General features: G+C 39.5%; 1 protein-coding gene across 1 annotated transcript in view; it reads left to right on the plus strand.

Annotated features, from left to right (window-relative positions):
- GRK6 (G protein-coupled receptor kinase 6) overlaps positions 1-22,628 on the plus strand; it is a 47,974-nt gene that overhangs the window by 11,486 nt on the left and 13,860 nt on the right. Inside the window, exons 5-14 of the mRNA XM_073651176.1 lie at positions 3,766-3,866; positions 4,022-4,114; positions 4,668-4,731; positions 8,933-9,073; positions 11,395-11,585; positions 14,069-14,106; positions 14,425-14,514; positions 14,590-14,798; positions 21,506-21,643; positions 22,329-22,466. Coding sequence (XP_073507277.1) covers positions 3,766-3,866; positions 4,022-4,114; positions 4,668-4,731; positions 8,933-9,073; positions 11,395-11,585; positions 14,069-14,106; positions 14,425-14,514; positions 14,590-14,798; positions 21,506-21,643; positions 22,329-22,466 — 1,203 coding nt within the window. The remainder of the gene's footprint in view (positions 1-3,765; positions 3,867-4,021; positions 4,115-4,667; positions 4,732-8,932; positions 9,074-11,394; positions 11,586-14,068; positions 14,107-14,424; positions 14,515-14,589; positions 14,799-21,505; positions 21,644-22,328; positions 22,467-22,628) is intronic.

The raw sequence follows: 22,628 nt of genomic DNA on the forward strand, positions 1-22,628 counted from the left end.
TCATAGACACAGACAACCAGGCTGTTAGGAAAAGGAACACATCCACATGAGCTCTGAAAATGAAAAAGGTATAATGGGAGATATTCCATAATACACATGTCAATGTCCAACCATATAGATATCTACCAGTGGGTAACATTATAGAATAAGATCAGTAAGCAATATATTATCCATAGGATTAAAAATGTGGAAACACAAGAATAGAAATGTGAAAGAAAAGAAATAAGAGAGGCCAATTTGGTCTGGTACCACCAATAATATGGTACATTTGTCATATTATTGACTGATGAAAAACTGTTGCATTAATGTAGATGGAACATACTAGAAGAACCTATGACCTCTGGAATGCTGAGCTGAAATAATATATTTTTTTTTCCACTTTTAACATTTATTTCTTTATACCCTATGCCATACATATCTCATAGGTAGAGGTATAACCTTTTATAACAGGTATTGGGTCTTTTGAAGAGTTTTTATCTTTGCCTACATAGTGTAGTGATTGCAGTAATGTTCTCTTGGCCATTCTTTGTTGCATAATGTTTGTTTCCGATTTGGGGATGAGCTGTGTGAATAGCCTTTGCTTATTTTGTGGAGTGCCCAAGCAAAACCTCTTTGTAATGCTTGTAAATATTTATTATAGCTGGTTATGTCATCCATATTTCATATATTTAGATGCTAAGCTGAAATTTGTAAGAAGCAATTTAGCAATTCCTGATCCACTTTGTCCTACACAAATTAAAATATTATATATGAAATGCGTCACAGCCCAATTGATGAAACTGCAAAGTTTTCAGCACGATGACCATTGTCCACACCAGAATTTCTGCTGAGCAATGCTAGATACAAGTGTGTTCTAATTTCCCCTATTCAAGTGACATTTCATGTTTCTAGTTGTGGTCAATTGAAGTGCAACAGTTAAATGGTCAAAATATGCAGTATTCCTATATCCATGACCCAGCACATGCTCATCTAGTATTGTCCGAAATCAGTGGTTCTCAGACTCTAAGCTCAGGTGCCCCAAGTTGTTGTTGGATTCAATTTTGATAGAAATTATTTTATATTACACAGACCTTTTTTAGCAACATAATTGACTGCTTTTATTTTTATACTGTGTTCAAAAGTGAAAATGCAAGAAAAATTAAATTTTGCCACGACCAATAGTGAGGTCTAGGTTCCATTCATCTTCAGGATGATGAGGCCTTGGTGCAAAAAGATTGAGTGTATGCATATATGTATATTTACAGTGCTGTGCAAACGTTCAAGGCAAGTGAGGAAAAAAATGCTACAAAGTAAGGATGCTTTCAAAAATTTAAGTCTTAATGGTTAAAGGGGTTATCCACTACTTTATATGATCCCCCAATGTATTCCCCCTGAGCCCATAAGTGTTTCTCTAAATACCTTGTGGTGGCTTTTCTGCCTGTGAGCGGCGCTATCGGTTGCCTCTCACAGGCATCACGTGACCCCCGGCTGCAGCCGGCTCTGACATCCGCTGATGTCACGTCATGTTCCGGATGCAGTCGGGGGTCTCTCTCTGCTGCGTTCCACTGTGGATGCCAGGCTGTGGGTGGGGTTACCCCCTGCGTCACACCCGGCATCCACCGCGCGCTCTCCCTCTCCTCATTCATTGGGAAAGCGTGCGGTGGATGCTGGGTGTGACGCACGGGGTAACCCCACCCACAACCCAGCATCGACCGCGGGGAGCGCGTCACTGATGTCATGCCTCGCTTGACGTGACATCAGTGACGGGTCACATGATGCCTCTGAGCGGCCAGTGATAGCGCTGCTCAGAGGCACAAAAGGCACCTCAAGGCATTTACAAAAACACTTCTGGGCCCCGGGGGGATACATTGGGGGGTCATATAAAGTAGTGGACAACTTCTTTAATTTTTATCAATAAAATGCAAAGTGAATCAACCAAAGAGAAATCTAAATCAAATCAATATTTGGTGTGGTCGCCCTTTGCCTTCAAAACTGCATCAGTTCTTCTAGCTGCACTTGCATGCAGTCAGGGATTTTGTAAGTATAGTCAGGTGTATGAAAACAAACTGTTGTGTAGGAGGCTTAACCCCTTAACGACCGCCGATATGCATTAAAACAGCGGCCGCTAAGGGGCCTTATTCACTCATCACCGTTTTAAAGCGGCGATCGGGAATAAGTCTATAGCACCCACCAGAGTCCGAAAATCTCTGGGGTCTCAGCTACTGGGGGTAGCGGAGACCCTGGAGAACACTATCAGGGCCAGTATTTCAAATCTTCAATCACGTGATCGCCGTTATTCATTAAATAACTCCAATCACTCTAAAAGAAAATTGTGTCCACTATAAAAATCATTTCTCTCTCTTCTGACATGATCTAACATGTCAGAGGAGAGAGAAATTATGTCCCCCTGGCCCTCCTGCTCTGTCCCCCGGGCCCTCCTGCGCCGAGATCTCCGGCTTGCACCCGGCTACAGCAGGGAATTTTCGTATTTGGTTCTAGACTTTTGATCACTGTGATAGACCCTGTCGCAGTGATCAAAAACCCAGTAATTAGTAAATCATCCCTGTGTCATCCCCTTAGTCAGATTTAATTTTTTTTTTTTTTATAATTTTTCATTCTTTGCTGTCGGGGTTGGCGTTTGGGCTCGGGGTTGGGCTTAGGATTTGGGTTAGGGTTTTTTCAAAAGTTAAAATAAAAAATGATGATGATATGATGACTAGTGTTGAACACAAGTGCTTGCTACTCGAGTATGCACAGAGTATCGTGGGTGCTCGAGTGACATGCTCGAGGCCCCGCCCTGCATGTTTTGTGTCTGTTAGACACCCTAAAACATGTGGGGTTTGTCTGCCATACAAGGGCAATCCCTGCATGTTTTTTTGGGTGTTTAACCACCACAAAACATTCGGAGCAGGGACTTGAGCATGTCACTCGAGCACCCGCGATACTCTGTGCATACTCGAGCACCCGATATAAAGTCGAGTAGCGAGCACTTGCACTCAACACCAATGGATAATCATCCTAAACACATGTTAAATCCACAATAGCCTACCTCAAAAGGTGCAAGCTAAAGGTTTTACAATGGCCCTCACAGTCCCCTGATCTGAACATCTTTGAGAAATCTGTGGCTAGACCTCAAAATAGTAGTGCATGCAAGACGACCCAGGAATCTCACAGAACTGGAAGAATGGATGAAAATCGCTCAAGCAAGAATTGAAAGACTCTTGACTGGCTACAAAAATCATTTACAAGCTGTGATACTTTCAAAAGGGGGGTGCTACTAGGTACTAACCAGGCAGAGTGCCCAAACTTTTGCATCCATCCATTTTCCTTTTTGTAATTTTTCAATTTAAAAAAAAAAAAATACCTAAAATACAAAGGAAATGTGTCATCTTCAACTTTTAGGCCTTGAGAGATCATTTCATCTTCAACTTGCTAAACTGTTCACAATAACAGTGATTTTGACCAGGGGTGCCCCAACTTTACACCCCTGTTTGAAGGCAAAGGGTGGTCTTGCCAAATCGTTATTTAAATTTCTCTTTTGTTCAATCAGTTGCATTTTCCTAATTGATAAAAATAAACAAATAACACTTTTTACAACCTTCTTACTGAATGTGTGTATATATAGCTTACTGTATATTTGTATATATACTATTGGTTATTTTTTAATGCACATCATATGCATGCTCCGTCCTCACTATATCAAGTTCTTCACCCTCGGTGTGTCATTTTATACGAGTCCGTAAAGCCTGTTATATTTCCTGATGATTATGTCTCTTGTTCTCGCAGAGTGACGACTATATCACAGAGGTCCCTGAGCAGTTACTCAGCAAATGTAAGGAGAGCTTAGAAAACAATCCCTGTAAAGAACTTTTTAAAGACTGTTCCAAGTAAGTGAACTTGTATCTAATTCCAGGTCAATGTCATTTATTTCATAGCATGAAAGAGGCATAAATGAAGTTAGCCACAAACAGATAAGATGGTCATGTGAAAATGAAGCATGATGCCTTCTCTTTCTATGGTTCTAACACTTCATTTCTTTCAGACTTGTCCATGACTTTCTTAGCATGGCTCCGTTTTCAGATTATCTGGACAGCCAGTATTACAACCGCTTCTTGCAATGGAAATCGCTGGAGAGGTGAGCAAGGAGGATATAACAATCTAGATAAATGGGGCAGAATAAAATCACAGCACACATATGATATGCTACAGGTAGAAATACCTAAACATATATATATATTATTTGCTATTGTTTTGTTGCATACTCATTTATTTTTCATTTTGACTCAATGGGAAAATTCTATCTGAATGGTTTCCTTTTTTTTTTTCTTTATTTTTCCTTTCTTTTACATGAACCCTCCTTACATTTCTCCATTTTTTTTGGACTGGGTGAGATCTTATTAGGCTCTTTTAGCAAGCAGTCTTTCTATATTGTCTTGTTAAGTGGGTGGCATTGTGTGTGTGTATACATATATGTATGTGTTTGTGTGTGTGGATATATATTGGTCAGCAGGTGTCATTTTTTATTATGTGTTTAATAAATTATATATTTATTTTTTCATTTAGAATTTTTTATTTTTTATGATATATTTTAATAACCACACTATAAATGGATGTGTGTATTTTTTCTTCAGTATCAGAATTCAGTAGCCATATTATATACATTTAACTACTTGATTACTGTGCCACAGGGAACCTGTCACAAAGAACACATTTCGCCAGTACAGAGTTCTTGGGAAAGGTGGTTTTGGAGAGGTAAGTTACTTCTTTGCTCTGTTTTATCTTACTCTCCATGTGTCACTTCTATACAGTGATCAGTAATTTTCTAGAATTATTTAATTAGTTGTAGCAGTCTAGCTAATTATACCCAGGAAAGGCTACTTCTTTGTTTTGCTTGTAGGCAAACCTGGCATTGTAGTCATGTGAAATAATACATTTTGTTACTATTTTGTTAAAAATAAAAATGTCATTGCTTTAAATGAAGTGTTCCCAGAATTTTAAATTGTCACCTATTCACAGGATAAGTGTCTGTTTGGTGACACCTCCAACTCGCATACCCCTGCCCCCACCTCCACCATGGTCTTAAGGACAAAGGTCCATCATTTATATAATGGGTTGACTACAAAACTCCAGGGATTAAACCGTTATCAGTTATCCTGTGGTTAGGTAATAATCTGTGATTCTGGGAACAATCTGCTAAAGTGCATCAGTCAGCAGATCTCTCAATACAAACTTCATAAATTATTAAAAAAAACTTTGAAAATCCTAGTCAGAATAGCACATATCCACAGCTATAAACTGAAGTACCTAAAGTCCAAAGCATGTTCAGTTTCCCCACACCACCCAGCCTGACTGATAGCTGCAGCTTGTCCTGAGCAGTGTGAGATCTCAACAGGGAGATGGAACACTGGGAAACTGTCAATCAAGCTATGTTGACAGAGATGAAATTAAACTTTCAGAAGGATTATACAGCCATTCTAATAAGGACACTGAATTTGCTTTGAAAACCCATATCAGGTCTAAGAGATGTATTTAGTAATGTATGCAGCTTGTATTGTAAAATCTGGTGACAGATCTGCTTTAATGAATAGAGAACACAACACTCCTGGAGATTGGGCACAAGTAGTGTCCTGACCCTTACAATATAATGCAAATAACTTGACACTTGTTTAGCATAAATAGAATGCAGTTTATTTTTAAGCAACCCAAATATATGTATGTCGTTTCGATTGGAAGCTCCGACCTTCCTCATATACACTACAAAAATAAATAGAACATAAAGAACAAACTAAATAGAGTATAGCTGTCAAAAGAATCAAATCATACAAGAAATATCTACATGACAAAATAAATAGAATTCCAGAATCCATAACAAGTGTCTATTGGTATTAGTCTATGGTAACCTGGAAACATGATCGGTCTTGGATACATAGTAAAATATGAAAGGTTTTGGGCACTACCTGTGCCAGCAATATATACTAATAATAATAACAACGTGATGAGGGTAAGAACAACAGCTTAATGATGAGGGGTGGATTAGATAAGATACGAAACATCACCAAGAACCAGCTAAATGTGGACTCAATATATGAGTAAAGCGACATGAAAGGTAGTATAGCGTAGAAAAGTACAAATAGACTAGGGAGAGAAGCGGTACAAATATTATACGTAGAGAACAGTACAAAAATGTATTCTACATGGTAGCCAGAGGTCGCTTAACATAATCAAGTCAAAGCTGTAAATGGACACAATCATTAGGGACTAGGATTGCATAGAAATAAAGAAATAAATATTTCTCTAAGCGAGTGCCAAGTTCTTTGCATGAGATCCGCCTTAATGACCTATGCCATTTGCACATTTTAGCTTTGCCATTTTTTGTATACTTCATCGTTTTAATGAATGGTGGCATTCAACTTGTAAAAAAATATTTTTTTAGTACTAGTGCATGAATACAACCACAGGCAAAATTCTATAACCGTTCGTTAGCGTGATTTCACATGACATCTAAATGATGTTGGGAGGAATAATACGATTTAACTAACACTTTCACTCCCAGGGTACATGCAAAACTGCCAAAATCTGAAGGTAGTTTTACTGAAAGTGAAGTTTTACAAAATGTTAATAAGTTGAAACGTCTTATCACTGTCAACAGAACTATATTAGAACTGAAAACCACAAGGTACAAACAAGTAGAGATCAATCTTACTTCATGGTCATAGGGGCATTTAGGTACATAAATGCTGCTCATATTGTTTGGTGGCTGAAATGATTATTGTAGCAATTGGCCTCAGGTTCTAGTTTTTGTTTCTAGAACTGTATTAATAAATCTTTGCCAGTTCTTCTTATGAGTTTGCTCTAAAATAAGTAAAATGAAGAAGGCAAAATACATGTTTATAAAAGAAGTATAACTCAAAGATGTTACTTATCAAACACAAAATCTAAAGGTCACAGAGATTGTGGTTTGAAGTTCCAAAGTTTTGATTATTAAGGTGGCTTTTCACTTGCTCAGAAAAATGTAAATTGTTTTTAAAAATCCCCGAGCTGCTGCTCTTTTCTGTTTTGCGCTGTCGCTCCATTGCAGAGCTATTCACATTTGTCTTTTCTGGAGTGCACTATGTGAAATTCTGCTTTACAGTCCAACTTGGCGTTTCTCATTTCACCCCTCCCTCCCATATATCGCCAGTCATGTAGCAATCGATCAGTCTCACGCAGCCAAGCTGTGATTGGTGGGTTCTAGAGGGGTGAAGGTACACGCCCCCAGAGAAGACTGAAGAAACACTCAGTTGGACTGCAAAGAAGAAATTTCACATAGCGTGAAACAAATGCGAATTTTTACATTGGTGCGATGCAGCACAAAACGGAAAAGAGCAGCCGAATCAGGGGAGCTTTCTTACCAAACAGTGAAATGTGTTGACTTTGTTATGCTAACCAAGAGTATATAGAACTCGTGCTTTATTGAAGGTGTTATAAAGTACAATAGGTCATCAGCATCAGATTAGTTGAGGTCTGACACCTGGCATCCCAACCGAATAGCCATTACCAGGTCACGTACCCGTCTAGAGTACCCAGAGTCAGAACACCCCAGCCTTATAAAATATATTTTAGTGGTTCTTGGGTATTGTAGCTCATCTTCTATTGATGTGAATGGTAGCCAAGCTACTGTGCTGTGGTGTTTTGACTCTGTATAGTATGTACTACTAATGGTCATAGCACTTGATAATAACATCTGACCTGTCCGAAGGATATCCTTTTAATATCCTAGTCCTACATAGCACCTTAAGTTTAAGGGTTAACTCGCCATAGATGTGGGTGGTAAATTGCAAGTATGTGGCACCAGTTTTCAATTGTCTATGCTCAGTTCTTTATATGTCGCTCCATGGACATCCTTTTTATTCAGTGATGCAAGTCTTCCTTGCTCTGCTACCCTTAAGAGAATATGTACTCAAAGATCCAGCCAGGGACCATAGTTGGGACCAGACTAATCTGGCACTATCCCAGCCGGCTCTCCCCAGCTCCACTGCAAGTGATTGACAGTTCTATCTCTCGTGGGTACATGACAGAGGCCTGTCAGTCATGTAGAGCAGTGCTGGGAGGAGGCGGATCGGTGCAGCACCAGATTAGGCTTGCCTCAAGCTATGGTCGCCTCCCCCCCCCCCCAATAGGAAAGTTAAAGTATAGTATGGGGCAGCACGATGGCTCAGTGGTTAGCCTTGCAACACTGGGGTCCTGGGTTCAAATCATCTGCAAGGAGTTTGTATGTTCTCCCCATGGGTTTCCTCTGGGTTCTCCGGTTTCCTCCCACATTACAAAGACATACTAATAGGGAATATAGATTGTGAGCCCCAATGGGGACATTGCCGATAATGTCTGTAAAGTGCTGCGGAAATAATGACGCTATATAAGTGAATAAAATAAATAAATAGTAAAGCATTTCAGAAAAAAAAAACCTGGATGCCATTGTGCAGCCCGGCTCTGATTCTTGCTGCCTGCGGTTTGGCAGTATGAATCAGGTAGCAGGTTCCCTTTTAAGAATATTAGAATTTTATTTTTCCAACATGGATGAATGTTTTTTTTTTTTTCCCATCCTACCATGAACACTGTGTGTCCGAGCAGAGCTCATAATTGTCAGCCTGATGATAACTTGCGTTCGTTCGAATCCTTTCATGTAAATGCAGCCCGATGACCTATTGCTATACCTTTTCCCATCTCTGCCCTTTATATAGTTTGTGCCACATGTGAAAATCACATATAAGATAGAGTAATATTTAATGCCCTCTTCTTGTACATCAAGGGATGATGCCCAGCTTATTGCCAACCAAATGTGTCTTGTGATGAAGGAAACAGAATATTAAAACTCCTTTTTTTTATTTGTGTTGCTGTGAATGTGCCAAGGCTTTGTTTAATAAAAGGAAGATCTAAAAATGCCTTTCTTTATTAAATGTCATCTTGTCTCTAGGTCTGTGCCTGCCAAGTGCGAGCAACAGGAAAAATGTATGCTTGTAAGAAATTGGAGAAGAAACGTATTAAAAAAAGGAAAGGGGAATCCATGGCCCTGAATGAGAAACAGATCCTAGAGAGAGTCAACAGCAGGTTTGTAGTAAGTACAGATCCATCTGTAGGTCCAGGGGAGGGCAATAGTAGTGTTACGTAACAAAGTGTTATTCCAGTTTATGTATGACGTTGTCCGTACAATTAAAAGGATTATTCCCAAAATCGTAATTTAGCCTTAGTTTTCTGGACATACAAAATTAATCATGTGTGCCAATACAACATAGCTGCCAATCACTGCAGATTTAAAAATATCACCCCAGTAATGATGGCCCCTCAGGCTCTCCTGACCCGCCGTTGCCACTGGATCTTTCGTCAACTAGTTCTAATTTTCTTGGTTGAACATATGCACCTAATGTTTAATAAGACATCTGACAACTGGGTTATAGCACATTAATATCAGCTGCATTTGCATATAATACCATGTATAATTCATAAAAACAGATGCACCTATTGCCCTGTCTAATAAAACACCTCCTAGATACTATCATTACGCCTTCATTGTCCTAACAGCCATGTTGAGCCACAGCTCAGCTATTCTATGCTCAGCTCTGCATGGAGGAGAGCGCTTGATCATGCTCTGAAGATCCCCATGAACCACTGAGTAAATGTGGAGTTTGTAAATAGTAAGATTTAGTAGACTTCATCTCAGCGTCTGCTACCAGTAGGCGGATACGCTCGAAAATGATGCACGTCAGAGCGCACGTTCGCTCTGCCGGGTACCATTTTAGTCTAAGGCCCTGTCGGCGCATAAGTCTGAATCCTATTTTGTGGCTGTGAGAGGGGGGGTTTAGACTCAAGCCCGATGGATCCCACAAACGTGAAGATAAGGGCAATGTGAAAGTTCCCTTAGTTTACAGGGTGCAGCAGTTGTGATACAGTCAAAGTTTTTAGATGTAGCAGAAAGCTACACAACAGATCAATATGTACATTGTCTATTGACGGCTGCTTATCAGAAGAGGGGGTATAATTGGGCTGGGGTTCACTTAAGCTGTATTCCAAGTCGTGATAATCTGCTTATAAAACACTTACTGTATTAAAGCAACAGCACATCCTAAGGCCTCTTTTAAATGTCCAGGTATATCCGATACTGGAAAAACCAGTGCCGAAGATGTCCGTGTACACCTGTGTACCCGTGCATCAGGAGCACACGTACCGGCACTTGGGAATCAGTGGTACAGTTTGCACTGTTCCCAAGCGCCGGGTGCTGAACACTGCCCTCGTCACTGTCCCCTGCTTGCGAAGGTGTCCCTCGCTGTAATCAATTTGACTGCTCATGCCAAGGAGTCGGGGAGAATGACTCCTTGCAGCGAGCGGTGTCCTGTCACTCCGTGATCTCAGCACAGTGCAGGGGCCCGCTCACAGTAGCGCATCATTCTCCACGGCTCCTCTGTGTGAGTGGTCAGATGGGTTACAGCAGGGGACATTTTTGGACAGGTAAGCCTAAGGATTTTTTTTATTTTATTCTTATTTTTACACCAGGATACAGCGGTTGGAGAATACTACTCTCAACATTGTCCCTTGCTAGTGCTGATCGCAGGGGACAATGAAGAGAGATGCCTGCATCCCAGCGCTTGGGAATAGCGCTAACTGTACCGCTAATTCCCCGATGTCGGTACATGTCACACCGATGACACACAGGTGTCATCAGTGTGCACGTGTGCGGAACGTTTTCCGGCCTGTGCTGCGAGAAAAAAACACATGTCAGCGTGGTTTGCCCACAGACACGGAGTCTGTGGAAACACACTGACATGTGCACAGACCCATTCACATGTCTGTGGAATTAGGGTCTCTGTCTCTACATCAGGCTGCTTGCAAATGGGGTAGAAAAAAAATCTGGTGACTGATTCTCTTTAACACCACATAAAAACATTTGTCAAAAATGTTTGTTGTGTTTTTGTTTTTTTTCTATCCTTATCTTTTTTTCCATAAATAATACAAACAAAATGGACATCCGTTCCAATGTTAAGTAAAAGTGAATTTTTAAATGTCAGGACAAATAATAAAAGTATTTTATTATCTAAAATACATCTCCCATGTAAATTCAGGGGATTCTTCCATACTGAATCCATGGCAGCTGGAGGCCTATAAGTGGGGTGCTGCATTAATAAAAAAAAAAAATGGGAATATGCGTTTTCTACTCCAGTGTAGGATAGTTTGTCATTTTAGAAATGTCATCAAAAAGTAGACAACCTCTTTGAAAACGGATTGTTTGAAATGTGGAAATCTCCATGTACTGTCTTCACTCTCCATCTGTATAAGCATGTGCCTGAGGCTGTGTACACCGATAATCTTACATTACAAAAAAAAGCTTGAATATTCCTGAAGAATAAGAAGTTGAATACTTATCCTGTCCCATTCACACTGCAGGTCAGTCTGGCCTATGCGTATGAAACAAAAGATGCTCTGTGCCTGGTGCTAACACTAATGAATGGTGGAGATCTGAAGTTTCACATTTATCACATGGGGGAAGCTGGATTTGATCTGGAACGAGCAGTATTTTATGCTGCAGAAATCTGCTGCGGACTCCAGGATCTACAAGAAGAGAGAATAGTGTATAGGTAATCATACTAATTAATCACTTAATTTATCATAGAAATCCTGCTGTCTTAGTTGACTTTCTGGATGACTTGGAGGGTACAGATTCTCCTTGCCGTGGTCCAGCTGGTAGGAATCTTAAAGGACTGGCCTGCCATTACCTCAAAAAATTCTATATAAGCAAGTATCAGAGATCATTCTTACTTGGTATTGCTCGCAGATCTTGATGATTTTTAGTTCTGCTCCAGTAGGGCAGCTATGATCGGTGACTACTGCTTAAAGAGCATACCAGGTAGTCTGAGACACACCCGTCTCATAATTTTTCACACTGCTGTCTTTTCCCACTTCTCCACAACTCTGCATATTCTGGTTGCCTGCTATGTATAACTATAATTTTGCAATGAGGATAAAATGATTAAACACAGATTTCCAATGTGAATAAAGAGTCATCCGAAAACACACATACAAGGTGAATTGAGCATTAGGGTATGTTCACACTTTGCATTTTTTGCTGCGTTTTTTTCTGCACCCAAAACCAGAGTGTTGACAGGAAAACCGCTGAGTACAATACGCTTGTTTTTGATGCGTTTACTTGCTTTTTTTTTCCCCATACATTTGATTGGGTGAAAAATTCTGAAAAAAAATGACCTGCAGCAGAGCTCCAAATATGCATAAGAAAAAAAAGGCAAGCGTGCATGACATTTCAGAAATCTCACTGATTTTGCTCGTACTGTAAAATCCTGCATATCTTACACACTAAATACGCTGTGAAAAATTTTCAGAAAAAAACTCTCCATCATGTGAACTTATCCTTAGAAAGGGGGAGTCTGGAGGCTTGCCTTTAGGGCAATCCTGTGTGAGTGTATGTGTGCAAATAGCTATATTCCAAAAGGAAGAACGGTCTCTGTAGTGCCTTCTGTACATAGCTACCTTTTTAAAGAAGACCTGTCACCAGATCATAAGTTTCTAGTTTTTGCCCTGATTTTATTCCTGCTGCTCCCCTGAGTATTCCATTTTTTTGTTTTTTTGTGTTCTTTGATGCAGGCCTTTTTATTTAATGCTGATTTTCATAATCTTTAACAAAGGGGCGTTGCTCACAGGGTAATAATGCAGAGCATCCCAAAGATACCCCCCCCCCACCCCCAGGAACCCTGTAAACCACACCCCCTTGGAAAAGACAATAAAAATTAGCACTAAATAAAAAGGCAATATATTTCCAACTGTATGGTGGATTAATAGAAATTCACACTCAGAAGAGCAGCAAGACTGGAATAAAAGCAAAACCTGACCACATCAGATGCTCTTTAACTCGGTGTCAGAATCTTTTTGAACCTTCAATCATATTCAGGGATACTCACTAAACCAGAAGTGACAATAAGTTAGTGTTTTCCCTGAATTTTTGCAGGGGATCAAATTATTTACATCTCTAGATACTTTACCTTATATGCATTAATGTGCTCAGGAGCATTGCTCAAAGCACTCATTGACATGGCTGTTTTCCTAAAATACTGCCAATATATCATTTTTGAAAGGAATGAGAAAGAGCACCCCCAAAACAAGAATAGGAATATCCAATATCCAATATCATATCAAAAAACAGGAAACAGCACAAAAAAGATAGTCAGGTGCAAAGGCCCCCCAGGTACATACCAGTCCTTGAAATATCCAAAAAAAGTATGGAGGCAGCACACAAAATAGAATGAAGTGATGTAATTTATTAGCCCATATAGCAACGTTTCGGTCCAATATTGTGGACCTTTCTCAAGCCGAAACGTTGCCCTATGGGCTAATAAATTACATCACTTCATTCTATTTTGTGTGCTGCCTCCATACTTTTTTTCAATATCATATCATATATAAGATCACACGTACAGCATATATATTGCAATCATCATATTATACAGCACTGTGTACTTACAATTGCTCATTTTGCCTTTCTATTCAGATAATTCTTCTTTTTTCTCTTCTCTATGTAGAAACAGGAAGTATCTTGTCCCTTCTTCTATCATTCCCCTCTTCACCTCCTGACCCAGCTAATCCTTCCTCTCTCCTGCCAGTAACTTTTGCAGTGACTTATGACTCATACAGGGAAAATTGACCTCCTGTTTCTACATAGAGCTTAGAAGGATTCAGCTAGTCCGTTTCTAATCATATAATGTCATAGACCTTATGGAAAAGAGAAGAATTATCTGGGTAGAAAGGCAAAATGAGCAATTGTAAGTACACAGTGCCATATAATATGATTGCAATATATTTAGAGGATAAAAACTTTGATGCGAATGCTTCTTTAATAATAATAATGCTCCACATATCACACTTCTGATCTTTTTAAACATGTCATGACAGTGAAACTTTAATGTAAACCTTCACTTTAATACTTCCCAAACTTTAACCTTCCTTTATGAACTATTTAATTTCTCTTCTTATCTTCAATTTTAGGATCTTCTCAGGTGAGACAAAGTGGTTATATGCTTTGTTAATCAGCTAAAATTTCATTATTTTACAGGGATTTAAAGCCAGAAAATATTTTGCTGGATGATCATGGTAAGAAAAAGTATATTATATGCCACATACCAGAGACACATCTAGATCTTAAAACGATGAATAATTGTGACGTTATCAGAGTAAATTTTACATGGATTGGAATGGTTACTAGCCCTGGATTTCCATTAAGTTATTCTCTTTGTTGTTCTGAATTTTCTGGAAATCAGTGGTGACCAATGCTGGTTTTTTTCGAACACATATCTATGACATGTGAAAAGCTCCGTTCTGGGTAGAGTTGCTCTTCTAGTGGGTATATTAGCCGGAAGGTTGTGTACCATATGACTACCTGACTATACATGATTTGTTCTGCTGTTGAAGGACACATACGAATCTCAGATCTTGGACTTGCGGTGCACATTCCAGAGGGCGAGACCATTAAAGGAAGAGTAGGAACTGTAGGATATATGGGTAAGGAAAAGACGCTGGATTATGGTGAGCTGGATGACTTGAAGGGTTACTATATCTCGCATCTTTCTCTGTTAGCACCAGAAGTGGTGAGAAACGAGCGCTACACGTTTAGCCCAGACTGGTGGGCACTTGGGTGTCTTCTGTATGAGATGATTGAAGGACAGTCTCCATTCCAGCAGAGGAAGAGAAAGATAAAGCGTGAAGAAGTGGAGCGACTTGTAAAGGAAGGCCAAGAGGAATATTCTACCAAGTTTTCTCCAGAATCAAAGTCTCTATGTACTATGGTGAGTATATTACTAATAGTACATACTGGTCTGAAATGATTTGATTGTTAGCCTTTCTCGGTCTCTTGACTACTAACCTCTTTTTAAAGCCGTTGTCCACTAGTTGAACAACCCTTCTCAATTACTATATTTCACCATAATAACAGCCTGTATTCTCTTCCGGTTCCGGTACCATTCCTGTGATATCTGCACCAGGGCTCGTGTGACGTTCTTATGTCACCTGAACAGCCAGTAGGGTAGCACGTCCTTAATAGAAGGTGTGAATTTGTGTGGGGTGCTAATTCTTTTGGAGCCAATCACTGAGCTCCTGTATATCCACAGTAAAAAAAAAAGGCAGGAACTGCACACCATAAGGCACGTGGAAATGCTTAATTACAATTTACTTAGAATATCTCAGATCCATAGATTATACCTCAGTCAGTATGAAAAAACTTAACGTTTTGTGTAAGTATCCTTAAACGGAAGTATCTGTAGTCGTAAATACGCTCAAAACGAGAAAGGTCCAGTATATAGGGTGGGCTTGCCCAGAGCTAAAAGACAAACCCGGGTCAAGTAATGTGTAGATTTAGCGGTGTGTGTTCTTCTGTGACATGACCCCTCCAAGCGATTCAGCGGCCTCTTCGCTCTCACTTTCTTTAGATGAAACAGGCACCTAGATGAAGTTAGCCTTGCTGCTGTGACTTCCTCTGGTTGTCATTCTCATCCGAAGAAAACGTGAGTGAAGCTCCTCATTAGCGGCCGCTAGTTGTACTGCAGGGCTCACATGACATTGTCACGTGAGCCCCAGCACCGACCTTGCTGGAGTGGCACAGGAGATGAGTACAGGCTGTTATTTTACATGTGGGCCGGGGGGAATATAGTAATTGAGAAGGGTTTTCCTGAGTAGTTGACAACTCCTTTAAGACTATTGTGTGCACACTATCAATACATAAGAACTAAACTGCAGGCACTGTGTCATTATTATGCCATTGAGAACAGTCTGACATTATGGTTTTATACTATTATTAGTTGACAGTAAAAGTAAGTGTTCTTCCAAGTCACCAAACATACAGTGGCCCTAATCATCCAGGCTTATGAATGTGACCAGTTTTGTGAGTCCTGTGAAATGATGTTACTATGCCTATGATTTGTCAAGGATGTAAGTATGGTAGACCTCTGCACGAGTGAAGCATCTACTAACAGGAAGCCAGATCTGTCCCGTTACCATTATCAGCTGCAATATTTATGTCAATCGAAGACCGCAGAAAAATGAAGCAAACTTGATTGTGTAATCTTTATCTAGATTGCCATTATACATTTTGTTACTTATAGTTTAAGTGCAGTGAAATGAAAAGACTGGTTTTCGAAGGTATAAAATCCAGTCCCTGACCATGCAGTCTGCCTTTATTAATATTTGTGAAAGAATGAATCTTTCTAAAAAGCCCGCTGAATTTCATTGTGGTCTTCTAATAGGATTCCACATTTGTAACAAGTCAATTTGTTAAATATTTTCCCTCCTAAATATTCCACCATCAGCTGTGAGTGGTATCATTGAAAACTGCAAGCGTTTCGGAACCACAGTAACTCGGCCATAAAGTGTCACTGTGTAAAATTACAGAACAATGTCACAGACTGATGAGGTGCATAGTGTATAAAAGTGTCCAACGCTCTCCTTAGCTGCAGAATCCAAACATCTGCAATTAACATCAGCACAAAAACAGTGGGCCTGTAGCTTCATGGCTTGGGTTTCAATGGCTGAACAGCTAAATGCAAGCCTTACATCACCAAGCACAATGCCAAGTGGTGGATGGAGTGGTATAAAGCAATGGAGATGTGCTCTCATAAGTAAAAAAAAATTGCTCTTCTCTATCTGACGGTTTGATTTAGGAGTCTGTGTTTGGCAAATGCCAGGAGACTGTCACCTGCCTACCTCCATTGTGCCCACTGTAAAGTTTGGTGAAGGAGCAATAATGCTATTTGTTTTTCAGCGATTGGCCTTGGCCCCTTAGTTTTAGTGAAAGGAAACCTTACTTCTTCATCATATCAAAACATTTTGTACAATTGTATGTTTCCAACTTTGTGAGAATAGTTTGGGGAAGGACCTTTCTGATCCAGCATGATTGTGCACCAGGCAAGGCACATAGGCATGGTTGGCGTGGGGTGATTTGAACTTTGTTTTATTGTTTTTCATACTTTAATTTTTTTTTTTTTACTGTATTTATTAGTTCTTTTAGAGGACTTTCACTTGTAATCATCTGATCGCTTGTGCTATATACAGCAGTACCACAGTATTGCTGCATATAGTAAAAATCACAGTCTCTTATGAAGCCTGTGGCCACAAGACTTCAACAGAGTCCCGGTTATCATAGCAACCCATCAGCGTTCCGCGATCACATAGAATGAGGCGAACCCATGTCATTGCACTGTTAATGCCACTGTCAGTTTTATAGCGACATTAAACAGGTTAACAGCCGCTGTTAGTAGCATGTTTTGGCTATGTGTCGCTGCCATTATCTGCAGTGTATGAGTCAAGCTCACCCATGAACCCGCTCCACACTACTGCTACCATCTTGCTTTGTACAAGTACACCAAATGTCAGTAAAGGGTTAAAGGTATATTCTCATCTTATAAATCTTCCTAAGAAGTGGATATGTTCACACTTTTTACAATACAAACTACATAGATTGTTAAATGGGGTTCTTATATCCGATGAGCCTGGTGTACTTGCTTTGGAAATCCATTTCAGAATGATTGTGTAATCTTAATCTGAAGATGAGCGGATTATAAATCCAGCTAATGTTTATTTTAATATCGGGCAGGAAAATTAAAAAAAATAAAAAAAATTATTATACAACCATGCTGACATGGATTTTCATAGTAAGTACACCGGTCTTGTCAGGTATATAAAAAAAAATATCTATTTAAAGAAACACTCCCATCAACATTTTTATCCTCTTAATATATTGCCGTCCTCATATTATATAGCACTGTGTACTTACAATTGCTCATTTTTGCACTTCTCTTTTTCTCTGCTCCGTGTAGCAACAGGAAGTCTCTTGTCCTTGCAGATATCATTCCACTCTTCACCTCCTGACTGAACTGCTCTGCCCCTCCCCCTCCCATTTACTTTTGCAGTGACTGATGACTCATACAGGGTAAATTGACCTCCTGTTTCTACATAGAGCTTAGAAGAATTCATCTTGACAGTTCTTATTCACGTTGATGTCGTAGACCTAAAGGAAAACAGAAGCGCGGAGCAGCTGGGTCAGGAGAAAAAGAGAGGAACGGTTTCTGCAGACAAGCGTCTTCCTGTTTCTACATAGAGCAGAGAAAAGTGAAGAATTATCTGGGTAGAAAGGCAAAATGAGCAATTGTAAAAGTACACATAGCTATATAATATGATTGTAATACAGTAAAATGATAAAAACTTTGATGAGAATGCTTCTTTAATATTGTATGCAGTTGGAATTTTGACAAATCTGTTTCAAAATTCGCCTTCACAAGCCAATATCTATAACATTTAACAAGGGGTACAGCGTTAAAGCCCTTACCTCTCCAGATTGTGGAGGCTCCAAACGCCAAACTCCATGATCTCAAAGTGGTGACCTATTCTAGATATGTCTTCAATTTATAAATTGAAAATAATCCTTTTGAAGATTTTTCTCGTCTTTTTGAAAAATAAATATTATTTTTGTATGAGACGTTGCTAGACTTTTTAATATACTTTGGTAAGTAGCCCATCATTTTTAAGATCCTTTCTCGCAGTCACTGACTTTAATTTAGTTTGCACCTAGATCCTGAAAACCTGTACCTGTTATATTTAGTCTAACAGAAGTAAAATTTACTGACCGCAAGCAGGGGAACTTGAAAATGGTGAGAAATAGGAAAACAAAGTATATAAGCGTTTTCCATAGGTTGTATTCTAAAAGGAACGCTGTATTGACATATAACCCCTTTATCCAGAGCATGCTAAAAAATAGTGAGATGTTCAATGCTTAGTCTTGTGGTGATGAAGTGAGATCATCCATGTCATGCTGTCTCCATTTTTTTACTTTACTAATATAAATGATGAATTACCTTCTTTTTTTTTTATTTATTTTTTTTATATAAATTGATGTAAAAGGAAGTTCCTTTTCATCAGCCTACTTACATTATGTATGAAGAAGTATACAGCAAAATGGAAATTCCATTATTTTCACTAAGGACATGAAAAATAAGCAACGGCACTCATCTTTTAATTGCATCTTAATTGACAAGTGCCTGCATTTCCTCTATGTTGTGGTTTCCTTAAAGCATAATTTTGTGTTGGTAAGTAAGAAAGGACGATTCCAGGCCTGAGATTTCCTTTATACAGCAAACAATAAAATGATGACCGGTATGTCAAAAAAAAAAAGCGGGTTGGGGTGGTCAAGGATGTCTTTAAAAGGGAGAGGTCTGTACCAAAGGAATATTCTGTAATTTGTAAAAAATTATATCAAATACTTTCTGCCTGGACTAAAATTTAAAGCACCACTCCAGTGTTTGTTTTTTTTATTGCACCACTGGAGTGGTGCATTATATGTAAGCCCCTGCCACCTGTCATATACTCTCCTTCCGCCACCTTCGTCGGATTCCCCGCCGCTCTGGTCCATCTCCTGTGAAAAGTAACCTGCTGGAGCGTGTCGGAGGTCACTTTTCGATACAAGTCTGAGAGCCTTGTTCTGCCTCTCATAGACTAGTATTAAGAGCTTGTGAACAGAGCTTCTAACATCTGGCTGTCAGAAGCTATGCTCACAAGATGGCGCCATGGGACGGGCGGTCCTGAAAGCTGGGGAAGACTTTGGAAGGTGAGTATATTACTGGGGGCTTACACTTAAAGCACCACTCCAGCGCTGAAAAAAAAACGCTGGAGTGGTGCTTTAAGAAAGTTTCCACTTGATTTTTATTGCCATGATGGTGTGGAATTAAGTATAGAGCTGAATGAATTATGCTTGGGAGAAATAAGGGAATTGTATTTACAGCGGGTGAAATAAGTATTGAACACATTACCAATTTTCTAAGTAAATATATTCCTAAAGTTGCTATTGACATGAAATTGTCACCAGATTTAGGTAACAACCCATCCAATCCACACAAGCAAAGAAATCATACCATAGGTGTCCATAAATTAAGTTACAGGGAAAGAGTATTAAACACACTTACTGAAATTTATTTAATACTTTGTACAAAAGCCTTTATTGGTGATGATGGCTTCAGGATTCTTCCAGTATGGAGGAACTAGTCGCCTGCATTGTTCAGGTGTGATTTTGGCCCATTCTTTTATACAAACACTCTTCAGATCCTGAAGGTTCTGTGGGCTCCTCTTATGAACTCTGAGCTCTAGTTCCTGCCCTAAATCTTCTATTGGATTCAAGTCAGGTGATTGGCTGAGCCATTCTAGCAGCTTTGTTTTCTTTCTCTTAAACTAATTGAGAGTTTCCTTGGCTGTGTGTTTGGGATCATTGTCTTGCTGAAATGTCCACCCACGTTTCATCTTCATCATCCTGGTAGATGGCAGAAGATTTTTATCAAGAATGTCTCAGTAGATTTGACCTTTCATCTTTCCTTCAATCATATGAAGTTTGTCAGTGCCTTATGCTGAATTACAGCCCCACACCATGATATTCCCACCTCCAACCTTCACTGTTGGTATGGTGTTTTCAGGGTGATATGCAGTGTCTTTTGGCCTCCAATCATATTGTGTATTATGGCATTCAAAGAGTTAAATTTTGCAGGATTATATTCTCGCAGTATTTCACAGGCTTGTCTAAATATTGTTGAGCAAACTTTAAACGTGCTTGAACATGCTTTTCATTTAGCAATGGAGTCTTGCATGATGAGCTTGCATACAGGCCATGGAGGTTGAGTTCATTAGTTATTGTTTTCTTTGAAACAATTGTACCTGCTTATTCCAGGTCTTTCTGTAGCTCTCCACAGTTGGTCCTTGGCTCTTGGACAACTCTTCTGATAATTCTTTTCACTCCTGTATGAAATCTTGCTGGGTGCACCTGGTCGTGGACAGTTTATGGTGAAATGATGTTCTTTCCACTTCCAGATTATGTCCCCCCAACAGTGCTCACTCTTCAGTAGTTTAGAAATTCTTGTGTAACTAATTCCATCAGCATGGTTTGCAACAATAAGGTTGCAAAGGTCTTCAGACAGCTCCCTGGTTTTACACATAATGAGATGTTTCTTGTATAGCACATTGTTAATGAGACACCTCTTTATAGTCCATCAGTTGAACCAGCTGATATTATTTTTCACTAAGTGCAGGATTGCTTTCTAATTACTGATAGATTTCAGCTAGTGTCATGACTTTCCATGACTTTTTGCACCTCTTTCTTCATGTGTTCAATACTTTTCCCAGTGTCATTTCTCATTATTACACATAACTTAATTTATGGACATCTATAGTTTGATCTCTTTGCCTGTGTGGATCTGATGGGTTTTACCGACATCTGGTGAGAATTTAATGTCAATGGCACCTCTAGAAATATATTTACTTAGAAAATTGATGATATGTTCAATACTTATTTCACCCACTGTATACAACCACAAAAAACCCACAACCCTTACCGTTTTCTGCATACGGCACACTTTTTTTTTTTTGGCCTAATATTTAATAAAGTGACCTCATTTTATGTTTTGTTAAGTCTTCTTATATATAAAACTGACAAGAATACTATTTTATGTACTTTTACTCTCTGCAGTTACTATGTAAAGACCCTGAACAACGATTAGGGAGTCGTGGTGGAGGTGCACAAGAGGTGAAAGAGCACGAGCTCTTCAAGCATATTAATTTCAAGAGACTTGAAGCCGGGATTCTAGAACCACCCTTCAAACCTGATGTAAGATTGTCATAGTATCTTAAAACCAGTTTGGAGAATGTATAAGATGTGTTCAGGGCAGGGTACAATGAATTGGCTGTGTTTCTTCTAGGGAGACACCTTTGACGTGCTTTGTTATAGGGTGATAGAGTGGCATGACTAGAATTGGTGGCACTAAAAGTAATGTCAGCATTTTTTTATATATGTAATTTGAGAACAGCATAATTTAGGGGCTGAGAACCTGATGATTTCAGCAATGTGTCACTTATTAGGCTGTTTGTTGTTGTTTCAATAAAATCAGCATTTTATCAACATAAGATCATCACTTCAGGACTAGATGTCTCATGCCTTCTAGTCCAACTATTCCACCACCACTGATTTAGCACACAGAAAGCTGCCAATCAGAGGTGTGCGCGGGGTTATACAGAGCTCGGCATTCAGAGCACTGCTAGATCTACAGCAGAGAAAACAGTGATTGTATCACAACTGCTGCATCCAGTAAACTAAGTGATGCATCACTGGAATCAGGGTCCCTGTCTCTACATCATACTGCTCTCAGATGAGGTAGCAAAAACCAGGTGACAGATTTCCTTTAAAAGGATTATCACACAAATTTACTGTAGGTCACAATGATTTACACTAATGGCTGTCCCAATTTACCATCTCTAAAAATGTATTTGAAAATGTAAATTTTCTTGTATTTCAGCCTCAGGCAATCTACTGCAAAGATGTTCTGGATATAGAGCAGTTCTCAACTGTTAAAGGTGTGGAGCTTGAGCAGACCGACAGTGACTTTTATCGCAATTTTGCCACGGGATGTGTGCCAATACCCTGGCAGGATGAGGTAAGTTGTGCCAACTACAGATGGGTGAATCAAGTCTCGGGACTCTGGTCCATCGGCCAGGTCAGTACTCCATGACTGCTGGATGGGAGACCTAACAATAATCTTATCTCTCAGCATTTCCACTTGGTTGGCGCAATGTGGTGTATGCGTCTTGCCACAATC

This window comes from Phyllobates terribilis, unplaced genomic scaffold (assembly GCF_046119375.1).
Source record: "Phyllobates terribilis strain yellow unplaced genomic scaffold, ASM4611937v1 Scaffold_11__3_contigs__length_659146591, whole genome shotgun sequence".
NCBI lineage: Eukaryota > Metazoa > Chordata > Amphibia > Anura > Dendrobatidae > Phyllobates > Phyllobates terribilis.